We start from the raw sequence: 22,249 nt of genomic DNA on the forward strand, positions 1-22,249 counted from the left end.
TATAGTTTTGTATATTCTAATTTTTATGTTTTTGGACAACAGACGAGAAGACAAAAGGTTCTGGACTGAATGGTAGCAAGCATTACCCGAGTTCAATCTCCTCTTAATTTCCTCCAGAATCAGGTTTTGATTTGTTATCGTTGTTCACAAATATCTGAATTGTGCCACATTTTCAAAACATCTATATCCTATCTTTATGTCATGATTTTGTCCCGCATGTTGGTGACGAGACAGTAACATATACTTAGTTTTCTCTGTGTTTACTTCTAGACCAACCTCTTTACTTGCGTCAGTTAAAGTTTGTGTGTTTTTCTTTATGGTATCTACATTATCACCCAGTAGATTCACATCATCGGCATAGGCCAACAGCTGATGTGTCCCTTTTAATTTCAGTCCCACCTGGTTTCCCTGGACCTTCCTAATTGCATATTCTAATGCAAAGTTGAAAAGCAATGGCGATAAAGCGTCTGCTTGATTTGGACCGTTCTGGATAGGAAAATTATCAGACAAATGTTTACCTACACGGACTTTACTATACGTTTCGTTTAAACACATTTTAATCAACCTAACTAGTTTCATGGGTATCCAAAACTGTATCAGAATATTGTACAGTACTTCCCTCCTAACTGAATCATAGGCTTTCTTGAAGTCTATGAATAGCTGATGTACTGTCTCATCGTACTCACATTTTTTCTCCAATATCTGACGAATGCAAAAGATCTGATCTGTAGTTGATCTGTTACGTCGTAACCCACACTGATGATCCCCAATAATTTCATCTATATATGGACTTAACCTTGAAACAAGAATTTTTTTCCTTGGCACTACAGCCCCAGTAGGCCTAGGCCTACCTCTAGGAACTTCTCCGTTCACTGAAAGAAGAATATTGGACAAAATTTTATATGAAGTTGATAGCAGTGATATCCCCCGTTAATTACTACAGTCAGTTTTATCACCCTTCTTGTGAACTGGTGCAATAATAGACTCCTTCACTGATCAGGCAATTTTTCCTTATGCCAAATAGAAGTAATTAACCACCCCCACTAAGCGAATTAAAAGAAATTAATATATTTGTAGAATCTATAAATTCGAGCCATCCTCTCCCCAATCTTAGGAGGTTCTGGATCATAAGAATACTGTAAGCATGACACCTTAAATGGGGGATCAGTTTTTCGTAAATACTTTCTCTACATAAAAGCGGTCACAAATATTCATGACTGTTAAGGAATTTGAATCTGAAACCTGCTTGAAATATCATGACTACCAAATTTAGATACAATAAGAGCAGTGATTAACTGATGAATGAAATATTTATTTTCTTCGCGTCTGCGCAGTTTTGGAAGCACGGTTCCCAGGATATTTCTTCGAGTAATCATTAATATTCTAGATCAGTATAAAGGCACTATGCTACAAGCCATAAGGTTGCAGGTTCGATTCTCGATGAGATCATTGTTTTTTTTTCAATTGACCTAATCCTTCCAGCCGCACTACGGCCCTGGGGTCGACTCATCCTCTAACAGAAATGAGTATGAGGAATCTTCCTTGGGGGGGGGGGCAACCGATGCGTAAGGCTGACAACCTCACCGTCATCTGTGAACCGATTGTCTAGAAAAAATGTGGGATCCTCGACGTCCCACAACCCTATTGACCTTTGCGTCCTGTTACAGGGATAATTTTACCTGATCTGGATTAAAATTAAGTCATAAGTGGGCCTACTTAAGTACGTTTAAGGCTATTCTCATGGACCTTGCCCATCATTCCAGTCTTTATATACTGTATAAACCAGAACAATGTCAGTATCCCTCAGGTCCCTTGTAGAGACAAGGGTAGTATTACTCGTTGGATAAAGGTTCTGACTACCCTCCCGAAGGTTACATGATTACAAGGAAACGCACAGAAACGTGATCAAATATTCATACCCTGAGTGAGATTCAAACCGGAGATCCCAGTTTGCTGCGCGTTTTCCCGGACACTGCAGACCTTAAACTTTGCGACTATCGAAATGTGTGTAGGTTTAGAGATACTCTGGTGTGTGTATGTGTGTGTGTTTGCTGGCCTCAAACAGTTTTCAGTTCGAGAAAATTGTGTATTTGTTACATGATGAGTGGGGGAAGGGGAGGAGAACACGTTATGTTAGCATCTCCCCCCCCCGACCTTTTTTTTTAGTGTTAGTGCAGTGGGACTAATTCCTTGTACTGCGGCCACTTCTGGCCTATTGTACCAGCCCCAGATGATAGGTGTGGGTGATTGTGGAGCAATTGGTGGAATGAAGATTGACAGGGGAAACCGAAGTACTCGGAGAAAACCTGCCCCAGCGCCACTTTGTCCGCCACAAATCCCACTTGACGAGACCCGGGATCGAACCCGGGCCGCCGCGGTGGGAAGCCAGCGATTAACCGCTTGAGCTATGGCGCGGCCCATCCACCAACGTTAGTACTGCTCTGTTTTTACTTAAGCCTGCTTCGAAATAATGCATCTTTTGTTTTAATTTAATTTCTCGGAATGCAATCGATCAAACAGTGAAATTGAGTGGCATGTTTTAGTACCACAGCTGTGCTCAAGTTTGGGAGCTAGAGTCGAACGTTAACTAGGAGTAATGAGAAGAGTTTGAGGGGCTTAAGTAGGAAGGTGCTTCAAAGGATACTTGGCCCAGTGCGTGAAAATGGATCCTGGCGTTTAACGTATGACAGTTAAGTACATGAACTGTTTTCTAAACCATACAAATTGGAACATTACGATCCGAATGTTGGATGGGTGGGTGATCTTAGGGTGTTTAGTGTGCAAGGATGGTGACGAAGGGCGTTGGACAGGAGGGGATGGAAAAAATGTCTTGGAAGCGACCAGGGCCCGAACTGAGCTGCAGAGCCATTAGTAATAATTCTAGTGCCGTAAAGGGAAATTCTGTGAAAATTACGTATGTTTCATGATGGGAAAGTGTGCGTCCATGTATCTAATTGAGAATGTATCATGCATTGGCTTAAAGATAATGAAGCAGTCTTGTACATTTATTTTCTTTTGTACACTGGATGCCGAGCTGTAGAACTGAGCAGTACATATATACCTAACTTACTCTGCCCATTTTCCAGAATCGCCGGGGGGTGGGGGGTGGAAATTAATATTAGTGTGGTCGTATCAAAACTTGGTTTGACAGGAATCGTTCATAAGAAGGAATGAGCCAGTTATATTTAAGTGATTTCATGATGCATATATGAATAATCATTGTGAAACAATTAGAAATAATTTAAAATTGGCCCTTGGTTATTCGATGCTATTTCTATGCCGTTGCAGCAAGCAGGCCACAGTGCGTTCAAGATGAAATGAATTACGTCCTATTTTGGGTGAGGTTTATATTGTCTGAGATTCAATAAGGGGTATTAATAAACGGAATGCTGAGCTAATGTTTTCATGATGCAACACTGTGCATGTATATTTGGCCGTTGTATTCTTGAACGCTGTAGTATATATTATCTTGTTACGTCAGAAGTACAGTAACGTATTCTTTCTTCCAGAAAATGTTACCCCTATTCTGTTATGGGCACGAAGGCGTAAGAATTGTAATTAGCGGTAAATCGATAAAAACAGGGGAAGCATGGTTAGTTTAGACATGAACCCGGAGGACTACGGGAGTTACACGAAGAATGTCATGATTCACTGACCTTTGTACGGGGAGTCAGAGACGCTGTGATTAAGGAAAGTCTGTTGGTATTTGGAGAGTTGTATCTTCTGGGATATAACGCCTATAATCCGGTAAAAGTCAGCGAACATTGTGGAGGAACAAATCGCCGCCATGCTGGTTTCTTGCTTGTTTTACTTTTTGGCCCTGAACATAAAGGCTATGCCTGTATGTTCCCCCGAAAAGTTGGTTGAATTCACCGAACTACACTGCGTTATATCTCAGGAGATAAAACTGTTCATAGTTACCGCTACCAGAATCTCAAATCCAACAGATCTTTTGGTATTTGTTTGCAAAACGTGGTTACCGACATCCCCGGCTGCCTAATTTTCGCCTCCAACATAGAGTAACTTCTCTGTAGGCTTACAGTTTATGTATTTCAGTAACTTGCAGCTGAAGACTATGTTTTAGGTTGGAAAAATCTGACAATTTCTGACATCCAGCTAAATTTCTTGACTCTGTCCGCCTACCCACAGTGGTGACAAGATTCACCAGATTAGGTGGTAGAACCCGTTCAACGTAATTTCTGTTTCTCTACGGATTATCAGGGCCAGCATCTTGACGCGAGAGTCGAACAGCAGTAGAGCGTAGCATTTCCCGAATTTTGAAAGATCTGCATTTTATCCGGTTAAAATCGAATCCACTACCTTGTACGTTAGCCCTAATCCACCAAGTTACCATTGCCAGAAATATGTTAATGTGAAGATGAATTTCACATTGACCATGGGATGGCGTTTAAAATATTAACGATTATTCGATGTAAAAACCTAGGCCTATAAATTACAAGTTTTTACTTTTGTAAGGGGGCACGCGGTAGCGTAGTTGGTTCAGGCACAATGCTACAAGCCGGAAGGTCGCGGGTTCAAGTCCCGATGAGGTCATTGGATTTTTTCAATTGATATAATCCTTCCAGCCGCGCTATGGTCCTGGGGTTGACTCAGCCTCTAACAGAAATGGCTACCAGGATCTTTCTTTCTTTCTTTTCTTTTTAACTTCTGTAGAACCATGTCTTTTGCAAGATACCAGGTGTGAATTGCAGGCTTGTGTTTCCCTGCATGGCAAATTGTCGGTTTTCATTGTTTTTAGTCGCATTTTTGAAAACATTCCTAGAATAATACCTTATCTATGAATATATATAGAATTTTAATACAACGATGTCTTCCATAACTCACGAATCTTTATGATTGATCGTTAAACTCACGGAAGTTTCTGTCGCAAGAACTAAACCAATTCATCTCCCAAATTCTTTACGGTCTTTCCCATCTCACTCTTTGATATCGAACTGTAAGGTTGGTATTTTCCTGTGTAGCTTCTAACAGCATACGTCAGATCGCTGTCTGTGTACTGTATAACCGGGCTAAAAGGATAACATTGTTATTGAAGGACAACAAAGGGGGAGGTTGTATGTTTGTCTTCGTCGATTATATCTCTTGTTTGAGAGCTCCCGGCTAATGAGGCATCTTTCAATACGACCTTCTGCTTATTTCCTGGGCGAAATTTAATTTGGAGAGCAGCGCAATTGAATCGCATGTCTTCTAGGACAGGTCTCCCCTATCTCATTTCCGTGACTCCCTTCTCGTCTTCTGCTTTGGCTTTGTTAATACAAATTTTCTGTGGAAAACAACAAAACTTTATTATCTTCCTCTTTATTTTTTTATTCTCTCAGTCGAATAATGATAAGACACGAAAACGTCCGTTTTTGAACTTCCAGAAGATTCGTCTACCGACGGCAGTGAAAGGGTCTCCAGCAACAGAGGTGTTACTCTGTTGCGTGTGTCTTGCCTTGGACTCCTCTTGTTTAGTTACCGAGATGTCGATATGAATTGGGAAATTAAGACTCAGTAAAGCAGTGGCTGGCCGGTCACGGTAGCCGAGCGGTCTAAGGCATGTACTGTCTTCGCTCGCTTGGAAACCGGGATCGTGGGTTCGAATCCCACTCAGGGCAAGGATGTTTAGTTTGTGTGTGTGCGTTTTTCTGTGTTTCTGTACAGGTAGAGGGCCTTGCGACGAGCTGATCACTCGCCCAAGGAGTCCTACCGAATGTGTAAGATCTAGAAAAACCGAAGTGAACGGAGAAGTTCATGGAGGTAGGCCTAGGCCCACTGGGGCTGTAGTGCCAAGGAAAAAAAGAGCAGTGGCTGCTCTCTCTTCTTCCGTCTGTTCGAGCTAAGATGGAGAAGATGAGTTTCAAACGTCTAATTTATTGCTAAGTTTCACTGAATAACTTGCAAGCGTGAGCTCTTTCAAGATTGGAGGTCTATTGTTTTCGTATTGTAATGAGGTTACGAAAGATGCTGGAAATAGTTGCCAATACTTCTCTATCTTGTCACCATTGCATTTGACCACCTCATGTCCGTATTTTGAAATGTATTTGTATTTCGTGACTTCCCTGTATTCCTGTAATCACATGACCTTCCATTTCCATTTCTTGCTCTGATCGAAACGTTAATTGCCATTTGAAGGCATTTTTATGAGCTTTATAGATTATATGGACGTTATTTCAAAATGGAGCCTGGATGGCTCAGCCGGTATAGCGACTGGCTACGGGCTAGACGAGGGGTCGGAGTTCGAGTCCCGGTGGGGGAAAGAATTTTTACTTCTCCATGTAGTCCAGACCGACTCTGGGGCCCACATAACCTCCTGTTCAATGGGTACCGGGGTCAAAGCGGCCAGGGCGTGAAGCTGACCACTCACCTCCAACAAGTGCCGAGGTCAAGAAGACGTGGGTCTATACACCTACTCCTCCATACGTCTTCATGGTGTAATGCTTAATTAGTTAAGCACAAGGACAACTTTACCGTTACCTTTATTCCAGAATAGAAGCACTTTGAAAAGTCTCAACATACTCGTATACTTTTCTTCATCAGCTGTTTCTGATCTTGCTGGCTGTCAGTTCGTGGCTCAGTTTCCAGTCCGGTGACTTCTACACGTCATTGTGCGGCGCATGCAGGAACGTTACGTATGTTGGTATTTACCACACGTTTTGTGCTACTTTTAGATGAAATGAACTTATACAAGATTAATATGTCCATTCACATTTTCTGATCCCCCCTCCCCATCTTTACCAGAGTTCGATTTGAGGTTCTTCCAGCGGTGGCTGCAGTTCTGTCATTTGTTATATAACGCCCTGTAGTCCGGTGAAAGTCATCCGACATTTCTGAGGAACATGTTGCCTCCTCCTTCAAGGTCGAAGAGTCAACCAGACAAGAGACCAACATGAAGCAAAGGCCGCGCCATAGCTCAAGCGGTGAGTCGCTGACTTCCCACCGCGGCGGCCCGGGTTCGATCCCGAGTCTGGTCAAGTGGGATTTGTGGTGGACAAAGTGGCGCTGGGGCGGGGTTTTCCCGAGGACTTCGGTTTCCCCTGTCAATCTTCATTCCACCAAATTTTCTATCATCATTATCACCCGGGGCAGGCTACAATAGGCCAATCAGTGGCCGCCATGCCGAGTGGACCCAGTTGGACTCCACCCCCCACTAAGCGAAAATAAACATGAATCAAGCAGCAAATAGAGCAGACTCTGCGATATTTTTCTGCGAAATGTCGGTTAATTTCACCGTACTACACGACGTTATATCCCGGAAGATAGAACTCTTCGACTTTAACGGATTTCAGTTATATTTCTATGTGCATGTATAATAATACAGGGTGCGTAGAATTTGTATGGACTAATTTCGTTTTATTCGTATCTCCCAAACGCGAAACAGAAACTGCGGTCGGCGATTATTTGTTATGATGCTGACGGACTTTTCCTTCTAATTTCTCTCATTCACATCGTTCGGCGCATTTTAAAATTCTAAAATTGAAGTCAGTATGAGATACCATACTTAATTTTTTATTGTTACAGCCCGCAGATTCACCATGAGGCATGAATATGGTAAGGCCAAAGAGAACCTCAGAAACACTTTCAAACCTCATATACGGCGGAATTCGTACGCATTGCCGTGTGTACAGCCTAATTTGCCTGCCTCATCTGAAAATAAAGCATTTCCTCATATGTAGTCCTTGCGCGTAAAATTGTAAGGCCGCAGACATCGATGTGTGAGGCTGCTAGTTCTAACGTCAAGTTACTCTTCTTGTCGTGCAGGCCCATAGGGTTGTGAGACATCGAGGCTCCAACATCTTCTAGACAGTCAACTCACAGATAGCAGTGAATTTGTCAGCCTTGCGCTCCAGCCGCCCTTTAGCCCCAGGAAGATTCCTGGTACTCGTTTCTGTTAGATTCTGAGTCGACCCCAGGGCCATAGTTCTGCTGGAAGTATTAGGTCAATTGAAAAATCCAATGTTATCGGGAATCGAACCCGCGACATCCCGGCTTGTAGCATAGTGCCTCAGCGAGAGACATTTACTGGCTGTGATTGGGCCGTGTTTTCTGAGATCTCTGTGTTGTCGGTCGGTGATTAGGAGATGATTCGGTTCCTTGCAGGAACAAGTCTCTGAGCAACCATTCAACCTTCCCCGGCTTCAGCATTTGTGTAGCAATTTGCGGAAAAAAAAAGTATGGATCCTCCTCACTCTTACTGGACTTATATTTACTCATGTTTTATGCATTGCCATACATCATGCGCTACTGAATACCCCCATTTTCCGGGCTTAAACAAGGGTGTTCAGAGAGTAAGAATACAAGGACACACGGCCAACTAATGAGAACTACACACGAAGGGGACGCAACATGGACACCGCAAAATGAAAATCAGGTGGAGCAAAGAAACAATATTTATTCTCCAGCAAACACATTTTAGTGCGAACGACGATCTGCAATATCATGGGATGCATTGACATACGAACTTGTTGGTGTTGCAGTGTCAGTTGGTGAACAGTGGTCCGAAGATGGCCTTCTAAGACCGAAACATTTTGCAATTAGGTGTGATTTAAATGGCATTTTAGAAGAAAGGAGAGACTGCGAACGGTTTGTGTTGCATTATGCATTAGCCCATAGTGTACTCACTGTACTGCTTGGAGTAGCACAATGTTTCAAAGCAGCATTCTGCAGAACCAGTGACTTCACTGCAAGTTCCAGTGGTTCCGCTATTTTCATTGCATTTTGTGGTCTAGTGTTCAGAGTTCCCGGCTACAGATCCTGAGGTCCCGGGTTCGATTCCCAGCGCTACCAGATATTCTGAGAATTAATGGTTCTGGAACGGGGTCCACCCAGCCTCGTGAGGATAATTGATGATCTGTTTCAAGGAAATAGAGTCTCCGGTCTAGAAAACTGAGATTAACGGCCGTGGGGATTCGTTGCGCTGACCACGCGACGCCCTCTATCCGATAAAGTTAGCACTAACTTCGCTGACAAGTGGCGGTCGCTCGGTTGGTATAGTTCGCTTGCGGAGTCAAGCCACAGAATTTTGTTTTATATGATTAACACTTGTCTTCACTGTCAGATGGATAGGAACACCACTTGCTGGTGGATACTGCCTTAGTATTACCTTCCGTAGGCTTACGTGAAATGTTTAATGTAGAAGTCGGTGTGAGGTTTGCCTGCAGGTCTCTTCTTGACTGCATGCTTTCACCTTTCTGAGCTGAATACTTCATTTATATAATTCCATTACAACGTAACGATTTCGTTAGTCTGAAAACTAAATTTATCGTTCGAAACGTTGAGATGCGGTGGGAGAGATTTAGTTTGCCTCATAATGTTACATTGCAAATGAGGTGAAGGAAGAATGGTTCAATTTCAAGGTGACATTTTGAGTATGGAAAGCGTTAAAGTGAAACGAGTTTTTCTGTTGTTGCTGCCCTGAAGATCGGGCCGTTTTTTTTATTGTCGTTGAAAAACGACGAATGTCCACATTATGAAATGGCTAAGGCCCAATGTACTTTAACTTCTATTTTGTGGCCGCGCCATAGCTCAGGCGGTTAGTCGCCGGTTTTCCACCTCGGCGGCCCGCGTTCTAACCCGGATCAGGTTATGTGGGATTTGTGGTTGACAAATTGGTACTGGGGCGGATTTTCTTCGAGTGCTTCGGTTTCCCCTGCCAGTTCGCATTCCACCGATTGCTCCACATTAATAATAATCATCATTTATCATCTTGAACTGGTACAATAGGCCAAAAAATGGCCGCAGTACCAGGTGGACTCAATCTCACCCCATGAAAAAAATAACTTATGTTTTAGGTTTAGTCAGGCATAATAAACACTAAGTAACAAACTCCGCGGAATGGAGCTCTTTTTGAGGTGATAAGAGTCGCTGAGTTCAGTAATCCCCTTCCGTTTGTAGATCCCAAATGTTCATTACCGTATTCACAAGAGCCCGCCACTGGATCATATCCTGGACCAGACGAATCCAGTCTGCACCCTATCCCAATGTCTCACATTTTTTCGAGATGCCTCTTATGGGAGAGTATAAACCATTTCTCCTTTCCTTGTAGAATTATCATATTCCTTTAGCTACTGTAAGCATAGAAAGAGAGACAGATGAAGACGTTAGTCAAGAAGCTATTGATGTATTGTGTACTGAAGTGTGAGAACAGTGAGCATAAAATAGAATTATATAGTATTTGTTACTGACACTATGCCACAAGCTGGAAGGTCACGGGTTCGATTCCCGATTAGGTCATTGGATTTTTTTTTTATTTACCTAATCATTCGAGCCGCACTATCGCTCTGGAGTCGACTCAGCTTCTAACAGAAATGAGTACCAGGATTCTTCTTGGGGGTAAATAGCGGCTGGCGCGTAAGGCTGACAACCTCACCGCCTTCTGTGAGCCGACTATCTAGAACAGTGTTTTTCAATCGCCGTGCCGCGTACGGTACCGGGCCATGGCGTCAATTGTACCTGGCCCTAGTCTTATAAAAAAATTACCGGGCCGTAGTCTCACAAAGGTTGAGAACCACTGGTGCAGAAAATGTGGGAGCCTCGACCTCTCACGACCCTATGAGCCTTCACGTCCTGTTACTCGTACAGGGATAGCTTCACCCTTTTTTACCTTTATGGCGATACAAAGAAGTATCTGGATGAAAAGTATTTGTTGATTGGTAGTTCTTATGTTATTTAACGACGCCTTTTCAGCTATAGAGAAGTAATCTAATGTCGAATTATGTCTGGGACGTGATCGTGTATAATTAACAGAAGGAATATGAGAAAAACCATCCAACCTCCTATCCAATGGGTGCCGGGGGCTCTTTACCCGGTTGTAAAGCGGTAGAGGCATGAAGCTGACTACTCATCTCCAACTAGTACCGAGGTCAAGAAAATATGTATCTATACATCCACTCCTCCAATGCGCCTTTCATATCATAGTGTTTAATTAGTTAAACACGTGGACAACTTTACCTCATATATGTCAGAAACCACAATAAATATCAGTATAGCCGGTAACATATCGGGATTCGAACTTCAAGTAAAGCAAATTACTGCTATATATGCCTGCTCTGTAAAAGGTTTCGAAATGGTGGACGCTCGCCTTGTTCAATACGTTATGTACATTTGCTTCTCATTGGATCCAAATTCTGTGCTACACATCTAAGCCGAATATCTCGTTAAAATGGATGTGCGGTACTGAGTTCTGTTACGCGTGAAAAATTTCTTCTGGTTCATCGTACTTACGTCACAAAGAGGCTGAGTCTTTCTGATGTTGAGTAACTCGAAGCGGAAATGTAGTTTTGATGCGTTGCCGACGCTTTTTGATTATAGCCTGAAATATAGCGGGGCTAACACAGTAACTTGTAGCGTGGCCTCTAATGCATTCATCCATAGCGGAGTTGCTACATTCGGCGAGTCTAAAGGCGCGCCCACATTACTCTTGCTCGTGCTCGCCAGGCTTATGCTCGTCGGGAGGGTCAGGAGACTCGTCTGGCTTTTACTTGTGCTCGTAAATCTTCGTCCACACTACTTCAGTTGCTCGCCAGGCTTCGGCGCGCGAGGATCCGTATATTTACTCGTAGTGTGTATAGGCTGTAGTCGTATTTTAATTTATTGGCTATAGTTTTTAAAGTAAAAATTTTAAATTTGCTTGTCTCGTGACTTATCATATCGTCCACATTACTCGCTAGCATAGCGAGTCACACGAGCACGAGTAATGTGGACGCGCCTTTAGGAATATTGTACGAGCGTTATGCAGTCTTTGAGGTTCTCAAAGCGGTATGAAGCCGTCTATCTAATGAGACATAATGCCATATACGAGTAGTACATTGAATGTCAACCGACGTTTCGGAAGAAAATTTTGCTTCCACCTTTACGACTAAAGAGTAAGCCCATTATGAAGCAGGCAGCAAGCGTTGACTTTGAACGGAATATACGGCAGTATATCTAAGAAGGCAGATCCTTTCAAAATAATGGCACATGTTTGCCTTTTGATCGCAATTGCAGTTCTAGACATGCGCGAACCTGCTATTCCTAGATCTAAAACGATTGGCAATTGCCAATTGTGGAATCTTTGTCTCTGTTATTCGTTCGTTTTTCGTCATTGTTTAATTCTCAGTATAAAATACAGTACTGCTAACATGCAGAGCGTAGAGGAAGTGCTGGAGGCGGTGTTTTCTCGGTGGTCGGACCCGAAGTTATAGATGACAACTCTCGTTCGAGGTCCGTCGAGTTGAAGTTAATTGGGAGTGAGTGATTGCACAGAGAGAGCCAGCAGTCACTCTCCAGCAGAGATGGAGTGACCAGTACTAGTCAGACCCCACCTGTACTCGAAGAGGAGGCCCCATTTCAAATCACGTAAAAGTCTGCAAAGACAAAAAAATAAGGCCATGAGTCCTGACGGGGCCCGATACCAAGAACGACCAAGGACCAAGAGCAGTTCACTGGTCTGGACTGCAGATCGTAGGCTACTCCCGTCGCTCGCATGTTAAGATGGAGAGTTGAGTGCTAGCCAGTTTGCGCTTACGTATTGTGACGGAGTCATTTAGGCTTCCAAGTTCGAGTAATCAGTATGTGAGGTGAATGCAAGGTCGGACTAGACACTATGAAGTTCAGGTTCACTGACGAAATCGTGATATCGTCACGACTTAGGGGTCGTGACTATAGACGGGGTTTGGATTGGTGACTCAGTTTATTGACCACTTATACACACAACTCGTGACTGCACTTTATAGTTCAATGTTTCACACAGACTAGTGTTCTTAGTCAATTACAATCTCCACTCTCCGTTGCCTGGTAACGGCTTTCAACGGCGGACATTCCTCTTGCTCTAGGTTCCCCAACTATCCCCGTGCCTCAGTAACAGCTCACAACGACTGAACTTCAGTTCTTTGACTAACTCCAGGCTGGCGGTCCTCTCACACCAACCTCCTTGTCTCCTCTTCACGGGGTGACTCTCACCGGAACTGCCAACTGACCCATTCAGCTACTTCCTCTCACTTCACTCAACAGAACTCTTCTTCATAACCACTTCGCAAGGACCGAGCATCCAGCAGTACTCATATTGTGTGTTTACTGATCCAGTGTTTAGAAACGGGTTCTTCTGTTGTTGCTTGCCTGTTCGTTGCCGTGGGAACCTGTTTACCGAGTCGTTGCCGGCTTTCAGGCGTCTTCTCANGAAAGTACCGTTTCCAACAGTACGCATATTTATGTGTTTAACGATCCAGTGTTTAGAAACGGGTTCTTCTGTTGTTGCTTGCGTGTTCGTTTCCGCGGGAACCTGTTTACCGAGTCGTTGCCGGCTTTCAGGCGTCTTCTCACTTAACAAAATATTCTGTGTAGCGGCAGTTCGTCAGTTATCAGCTGAACGTTCCCTCCATCAATAATATTGATTCAGCAGAGTGTGTGATGCATGCGGCTCTGAATATATCATTTCATTATAACACGCAACTTTCAGCGTGCTCTTTGCTGAGTGTTGTGCATATGTCTGCTTTATCGAATGAACTTTGCATTTTATACGTTTAATGTAACTTCTTAGTAAATGTTGCGATTTTAACAATTTTCTGTCTCCAAGAAATCTTCGTCAGTAGGTCCTCGAAGTGGATTTCCTGTAAGAAGTGACAGTATATCTTCACGGATGAGGAATTTCCGTGACGAATAATACGGGTTCTGGATTGGATGATTGGATTTATTGACACTTCTGTTACAATTACAGTCGATTATATCAGCTCACAATTGATTACTTCCTAATACTCGCTCCATTCCCTTCTGGAGTACGAGTTCCCTCTGTTTCACTGCGACTGACTCGGTTTTTATTGACGAATCGGTCACTTCTACTACTGCCTTAAAAGACGACTGTCTTACGAATAACTCGTTCTTCTGTGCACGGTTTCATATACATATAGTCCATCGGTAACCGTGGAGAATGTCTGTTATCACGGGATCGTGCTTACTAAACCGTTGCCTATCAATGGACTTCCATCCTACCTCCACTATTCCGGCTTTCAGGCGTCATGTCAAAATATATAGCCCGATACTTCGGCCGCCCATTCTGTATCCTTTGCAGTTCATTATCATCGTATCGTTCGGCACTATTTAATCTAATTATTACAGAGATCGTCCTTAAAGAAGTTCTAAATTGACGCTAGTGAACTGGAAACCAGGGTCGAGTATCACCTCATGCTTAATTGAAGGTAGTGTCCCAGCATTTGTCAGAGCTCTGTCTGTAAACGTGTTCTTCTCTTTCTCTTCTCTGCTGTTCTATTAATTGTGTAAGGCAGAAAAAGATAAAGCTGGATACGAATAGCGAAGACTGAGAATTCTAGTGCGTGTGCAGCAGTGAACAGCGATATCGCTGGGTTACCTGTAGTCCCGAGTGTGAATGTATAAGGTGCAATAAATCCAATCCAAACCCCGTCTATAGTCACTAATACACGTGACCAGTATATATTGCTTTACGTCAGAAGATAGGCAGTGCCCAACAAACTGCTGTTTGTTACTGGACTGTTGTACAGACTGTGATTTTAGATCAGGCCTCTGGGATTTCTATGAGAACTGGGAAGAAGTTGCGGGCTAGTGGCTGCAGCTGCATTACGGGAGTAACGACCTATAACTGAGGCCCTTTTATAACCCTTACACACCCTTCACTGCTCGTAACATTTAGTGGACTCGACCTAATCCACTGGACATTTTGTTGAGAACAGCCAGGTCTAAAAACGCAGCCAGTAGCAGACCATTACAGAACCTCGGTATCCACTGTTGACATGCTAGGATGCGCCATTTCAACAATGCTTTCCCCGTTAGATTTGGAAGTGTATTACTGTATATCGTACTTACACATTAAGATCGCTTTGTGATTAACTTAATTTGATCTTCTTAACGGGAATTCTATTTATCATTTGTTGCAGACTTTTCATACGCCCAGTTTTGGTGACGAGGAGTTCGACATTCCTCCAATTAATCCGCACCATCAGCAACAACAGCAGCAGCACCAGCAAGCCGCCAATCAGCATCCATCCCAAGGCAACATGGCGTCCTACCAGCAACCCCAGATGATGGGCAGTCAGCCCGCAGATGGCATGGTGATGAACGACCCATCAGCGTACCAGCAGCCTCTATACCTGACGGGACCACCAGAACATTCCATGGGAATCAGCGTCAGGTAAGATGAAAGGGGCTGAGGCGCTTGTATGTGTACGTAGCAAAGCATTCGCAATTGAAGTGATGCAGTCAGACGAATAATGGACTCTACTGTTTTGTGAATAGCTGAGTTCGTGTAACGATTGGATACGGGTTAGACGGCCGGCGTTCGATTCCTGCCATAGAAAAGAAATGTTATCGTCTCCGCTGTGTCCACACTGGCCCCGGGGCCCGCCCAGCATCCCATACAGTGGGCACTGGTGTTAAAATGGTCGAGGAGTGAAGATGAATACCCACCTCCCTCTAGTGCCGAGGTCACGAATGGTGGAGCTATACTTCCAGTCCCCCAATCGTTTTCATGGCTGCTTAACTCGTTAATCATTAGTCAACCTGTATTTTACCTTACTCTTTTGAAAATATTCTTGTTAATACGTTCGTCTATTGCTCTGCAGCTCAACTACAACAATTTTTGTTATTAACTTAAAGAAGGCAAAGGTAAAGCTATCCCTGTAACAGGTCGTGAAGGCCCATAGGGTTGTGAGACGTCGAGGCTCCCACATTATCTAGACAGTCGGTTCACAGATGGTGGTAAGGTTGTCAGCCTTAATCGCCGGCCGCCCTTTACCCCCTAGGAAGATTCCTAGTACTCATTTCTGTTAGAAGCTTAGTCGACCCCAGGGCCATAGTGCTACTGAAAGGATTAGGTCAATTGAAAAAATCCAGTGACCTTCAAGCTTATAGCATAGTGCCTCAACCAACTACGCTACCGCGTGTCCCTGTTATTAACTTTTAACTAGTGGTTTTTAATTCGTTTTGCTACATTTAAGGTACATATAATTAACACTTTTAATCCGGAACTTTTAATTTTTTACGAAGCATTATTCAGATGACAGCAAAATGACACATTGGAGCTCGAATACGTGGCACCCTGCCAGGATCTCATAATTGTATATACTCCCAGTGGAGTAACAGTCCAATTCAGAAAAAGAACTTAGTCTCACAGATTTGTCATGGCCTATGAAAAGTTACGGTTCATCAGTTGTAGCTGTGGCACAAATATTTCGCGAGGTCTTAACAGTTTCCATTCGTTGTAGAGAGCTGCGAATTTGTTTTTTTAAAGATGTGCTCGTCTCACCATGCAAAAGTCCTGTAATACCTCATTAAATAACGATAATGTTGTGCCCACCTCACAAGTTCGCATGACTGCCATGTTGTTGATAATGGTTTGGCGTTAAGTACCAAGATGCGGTGGCTCTCAGTAGCCAGGTGCCCCTTACCCTTCCCCCGTAAGTCTGTTAGACCATAGCCTATACAAGTGCTCCCCGTTATATGTAAGTCTGAAAAGAAATAGAATTTTATTTTAATGCGCTTAAGTAATTTATATAGAATTTCAATTAGTGGCATTCACTTTAATGCGAATTGCTTGCCGGCCGATCGAGAGAAACGCGGCGAAACGGGAGCAGAGCATTGCGAGGGTGGCGGGAGGGCGTAATTCGAGGGAAGACAGGAAAATTTGGCCTAATTATTGTTCAGCTTTTGTGATTTCACCGTCTGTTACTTCATTTAACATAAGTATATCTTAAGTGACCCCCCCCGTGCTAGCTATACGTCCCCCCCATCTTATCCCCAATTGTTTTATAACCGTAATGATGTTTGCCGAAAAAATACAAATTATGAAACTCATTCCTCTGTATCTTTTCTCGACTCTCCTGTTACTTTCCAGTTCTCTGAAGTATTCTCTACGGCACCCCGTTCTCAAAAACCCTAATGAACCCCCCTCTCGAAACTGCTTTTTAAACAATTAGTTTACTAGAAATTCGATCCTTATAATTAATAGCCTGACGTTGACCGATGTCAACATTCAGAATGTTAAAACTTACCTGAAGTGTGATTAGAATACTAGGCCTAACATATTTTCTATTTCTGATTGTTCAGAAGACCGCCTCTCTGATCTAGTGATTAGAGGCTACAGACCCCGAGGTCCCGGGTTCGATTCCCTGTGTTACCAGATTTTCTGAGAAGTAGTGGGTTATGAACGGGGTCCACTCAGCCTCGTGAGGATAATCGACGAGCTACTTGAATGAAAATGTAACGGCGCCGGTCTAGAAAATCGAGATTAACGGCCGTGGGGATGCGTTGCCGTGACCACGTGACACCCTCTATCCGCTAAAGTTGGCACTAACTTCGCCGATAAACGGCAGTCGCTCGGTCGGTATAGTTCGCTTGCGGACTACAGGCCAGGGAATTTATTTTTTGTTCGAATGTTCAGAAAACACGGTCAAGGATGAGCAAACTGTGAGCCGTAGAGGTGAATTAACTGGCCACTTCAGAATTATTTTCCGTCAGGAACCCGTGCAAAAAGGAATATCACATGTCCCGGTACATACGGGTTTCGAAGGAACGTTGTCTTCGCGTGGTCTGTGACCTCTTGGACACGAAAGTTTAACTACCTTCGCACCGGACAATATCAAATTTTCAAAATTTTAAATAACCTTTATTTTCCTGGAATATTAAGTTGTCCCTGTACTTAACTAAGCACTGCACCATAAAAACTTTTGAAACAGTAAAGGCATTCTTAACATCGGCACCAAATAGAGGTGAGTGGTCAGGTTCACTCTCCGGCTCTTTGGCTGGCTGCGGTGAAAGAGTCATTGAATGGAGATTGGGTGCTGACCAGAACCGGTTTGTATTGTATGAATAAGAGAAAAATCTCTTACCCCTGCCAGCAATCAAAAATAGATTCCTGATTATTGTCCTTAGTTTTTAATTCGACGAATTGATGAGAATCTTGTTATTTGGGAACCCATTACGGCTACGAGTGTATCTTCCTTAAAATTTATGTCCTTGTGGTAGCAGAACCCGATGTCTTCAGGTCTTTAATATTGTTATCCGCCACTGGACACGGTTCTGAGCCAGTCTCACCCGTCTCTCATCCTCACAACCTAATCTCTCTAGCTCCAGTGTGTATCTGTAGATACAGTAGAGCCTCGTTATAGCGGACAAAATCTGGCTGTGTAGAATTGTGGATTTTTAGAAATGCTGAGGCACTAATAAGGTTCTGTAGTTACGAAACTGCTTAAAATAAAAAAGAACCCCCAGTATAAGAACCTTCGCATTGTGCGTTTCTGGGTTTGTTGCGTGTATAGGCTGTGTATCCTGTGGTGTACTGTCGGGCGGCCTGCCCTGTTATTAATCCGTTATAACGAGGGTTTGCTGTGCTTCTGATTCGTTTTTTGGAAGCCCAAGTTTCCAAACTTCTTCTGGAGCCTGTCTGTACTGCCCAAGTTCCTTTTCGTAATTTTTCTCAGTTACTACAAGAAAATGGTGGCGTAGTACGTTGAGCGCCGGGATAACTCAGTCGGTATAGGGATAAAGTACGAACTTGACGGCCGGGGTTCGATTCGCGGAAGGTGCAAGAGGTCTTTATGTAATCTACAGTGTCCAGGGGTCCATTCAGCCTTAAATCCAATGGGTACTAGAGGCTCTTTCCCCGGGGGTAAAGCGAACGGGGTGTGAAGCTGACCACACCTCCAACTGGTGCCGAGATCGAGAAAATATGGATCTCTACATCCACTCCTCCATACGCCTTCATGGCGTAGTGCTTAATTACTTAAGCACAGGGACAACTTTACCTTAACTTTACAGCGTCCAGACCGGCTCTGCGGTCCACCCAGCCTCCTATCCAATGGGTACCGGGGGTGAAGCAACCGGGGTGTAAACTGACCACTTTAATGTTCAGGTTAAGAATGGTGGATTTATATCTCAACTCCCAAATATATCTTCATGGCCTGGTACTTAATTACGTAAATACTTAAGCGCATGGCCAAATTTAGTACATTAAGTCAGGCTACAAGCTTCTCACGTCTTCATCTATATCCTACCTGACATTCCTCATTCGCCTCCATAATAATAGGCGTAACTTGTGCAGTTGGAAAAGCGTTGTTAATTGAGCAAAATAAATGCAAGGTTAGATTTCGTACGCCGGCTGTCACCACTGAGGTAATTTTCTTTTGCATATTTGCGCGGATGCTGTCTAGAACCGTTTCCTAGTTCATGGCTTATTTTCACCGACTCAGTTGTAGCCGTTTATTGACCCCATCCCCAAGTTATATTTATTAAGAACCTGAAGTATAGCTTCTAACTACGGTCAGGGGTGTTCACCCCTCCCCTCTGAACACGACCTGTTTGACGGTTAGGGACAGGCTATGAATGAAACCATGTTCTTCATCAGTTCCAGGAAGAGGACGCAGTACGGTAAGCAACTCTCGTGTTGCTCAGGCAGAGAAAGGATACGAACCTACCAAATAAAACGTCATCATGCCTCAGAGGGTCGCCATATATTTCTTGTGTGTCTGGTGTTAGTAGTTTGGTGTCGAACTGTGAAACATTAGCAGAAAAGTTTTCTCCCAGATCAATATATAAAACGATTCACTGATCAGTTATAAATTTTAATACCGTGAAGGTGAAGAAGCTGCTTTAACCCGTAAAGGTAAGTATGATTGCCGGTATTATTGAGCATCGAAATCGTCAAACTCTTGCCCTGTGATGTAGAGCTTAATTATGTGAATGAAATTTTAGTAAGGTAAATCTGTCCCTGTTCGTAATTTATTTTCACGCCATGAGACGTATGGGAGAATGGAGGTGTAGTTCTACTGTTCACTCTGCACTAGATTGAGACAAGTGGTCAGCTTCACGTCCCGAGCCCATTTGCTCCCAGGGAGAAAGACAGGAGGCTGGATGTGCCCCCCTTGGACGCTTGCCTTGCCAAGAAGCGGATCGCTACTTGTCGGAAGGCCAGAGCANATGGGAGAATGGAGGTGTAGTTCCACTGTTCACTCTGCACTAGATTGAGACAAGTGGTCAGCTTCACGTCCCGAGCCCATTTGCTCCCAGGGAGAAAGACAGGAGGCTGGATGTGCCCCCAGAGCCCGGCTTGGACGCTTGCCTTGCCAAGAAGCGGATCGCTACTTGTCGGAAGGCCAGAGCACAGCCTAGCCCCTGTTAGCAGCTTCTGCGTGGCATTGTGCAGAATATAGATCTCCGTGTATTTATATATTAGCCAAAAGTACAGTACACTCCATCTAATACTAGGAAGAGGATGCGTCACCGTTAGTTAGTGACGTAGATCGTTACTTCAAATTCGAAAATGACTTAGATTCTATTTTCAACATGGTTCTATATTTATCCGGTCTAGAAACCCGAAATTAAAGGCCGTGGGGTTTCGTTGCGCTGACCACGCGACACCCTCTACCCGCTAGAGTTGGCACTAACTTCGCCGACAAGCGGCGTTCGCTCGGTCGGTATAGTTCGCTTGCGGGCTAAAACCACGGAGTTCACTGAAAGAAAGAAATTGGACAGCTTTTTCAAATACTCTATCTGTGTGAAAAACAAGANCCTTAGGTTGCGTAGTTGGTTGAAGCCCTATGCTACAAGCAGAAAGGTCACATGTGACACCTACTCTGTTGGATCCCTTAGAAAGAGTTAACCTCACTTTCTAAGGGACCCAAGAGAGTAGGTGTCTCCCCCCCCTCTCACCTGAGGACGGAAACAGATCCAGTTTCCGAAACATTGTGTTTTCTAGTTTCCAGAATACCGGACGATAGACAAAGTCCAAAAACCCAGTAATTCTGAATATTATACACCATCGTCAGAACCCTTTAGAATCTAAGTTTACCGACGTTTCGGAGCAACATACTGCCTCTCATCTTCAGGCTCAAGAAATAAGCCACCCAAACAAGCAGAGCAATGTGGGGACAATACATTCCTCCGAAACGTGGGTAAACTTAGAGGAAACTGCACGGCATCCTGTCTCAGAGAAACCCTTATGTGTGTTTCGTCACATTTGAATTCAAAACACCTAACAGGCTGGTGTAGCGGTAACCCTCCACACTTGTATTCAGAAGGTGCTGTGTTCGAATCATGGCAGAGACCGGCTATTCTGTTTTTCGTGGTTTTCCTCAGCCCCTCCGGACAAATTTCGGGATGGTACTTCTGTTAAGTCAGAACCGCTTTCTTTCAAGCCATTTCCAATTTATTGTCCGTCTGTCCTACCGTCGACGCTCTATAGTCCAGATGCTGACAGTGTCGCAAAGTAACCTGTGAGGCAAGAAGGGTTCTAAATGCAGTGGCATACCAAAAGTCTTTTGTTGTCTGCTGCGACGCACAAATTATGCATGTTGAGTCATGTTCCCGCGCGGTGTTTCCTGTTTCACTCTGCCATGTTGCCACATTCGTTTTAACGAACAGCACTGAAGGAGATTGTTGAAATTAAGGAGTTTAATGGTGGTAACGTACGGCTTCTGTGTTTGCAGTTCAACATACAGCAATCCTCAGCCGACATATACGATGGCCGGTCCAGGACAAGCCGGCTCTCAGCTTTTGATGCTCCAGCAGCAACAACAGCAGCAACAGCACCCACAGCTCTTGTTGGCCCACGGACAGCCTCCCCAGGGACAGCTGCAGGCAACATATGGTCGCTCCCCTCAACGTAGCAGCCCCCCTACAGGTCAAGAAAACACAACCACGAGTGAAGACAGTGACGACAGCACACCGCACTCTGCCATGGTGAGCGTCTTCATGCTTTTGTAACTGTGATAAAAATTCGGTTCGTACCTCACAGGAGACATTTACGTCTCCGCTAAAAAGACTAATCGGTTAACGCTGATTAAGGAAAAGACCACTTTTTATTGTAAGAACCGTACGAAACACAAATACACTCTTTGAGCATCCAAGGTCTTAGGGGCCCGTACACGTACGAGTCTGGCTCGTGAGTCCGACTCGGCTCGGGTTCCAGTGAGCCAAAGTCGTCCGTGTGTGGTTAAATTAATCCGAGCCAGACTCGTACATGTTTGTGCCACCTTAGTATGTTAAAGTGGGTGGTACATATAGTAACCACTGGGTTTTAAAGAGTTAAACTGTAGTCCACGGATCGGCACTGGCCAATTGTTTCCGAAATAAGGTACTTAAAGATCAGCGCCCATATTATTTGCTTGCAACGTAAAGGTAGAGTTGAAGACTATTGTCCCCTAGGATGCGAAGCAGACGTGTGATTTTCACATCGCACAGAGTCAAAGTGTGCCCAGTGCTTAAGTATCACGCCTGAAGGGGTGTGGTAGTAGTTCAGATAAACGCA

General features: G+C 44.0%; 1 protein-coding gene across 1 annotated transcript in view; it reads left to right on the forward strand.

The window, feature by feature from the left end:
• The window catches only part of LOC111863710 (TOX high mobility group box family member 4), an 87,095-nt gene that overhangs the window by 29,668 nt on the left and 35,178 nt on the right, over positions 1–22,249 (forward strand). Inside the window, exons 3-4 of the mRNA XM_023850257.1 lie at positions 14,886–15,139; positions 21,429–21,681. Coding sequence (XP_023706025.1) covers positions 14,886–15,139; positions 21,429–21,681 — 507 coding nt within the window. The remainder of the gene's footprint in view (positions 1–14,885; positions 15,140–21,428; positions 21,682–22,249) is intronic.

Source organism: Cryptotermes secundus, unplaced genomic scaffold (genome assembly GCF_002891405.2).
Source record: "Cryptotermes secundus unplaced genomic scaffold, Csec_1.0 scaffold429, whole genome shotgun sequence".
Classification (NCBI taxonomy): domain Eukaryota; kingdom Metazoa; phylum Arthropoda; class Insecta; order Blattodea; family Kalotermitidae; genus Cryptotermes; species Cryptotermes secundus.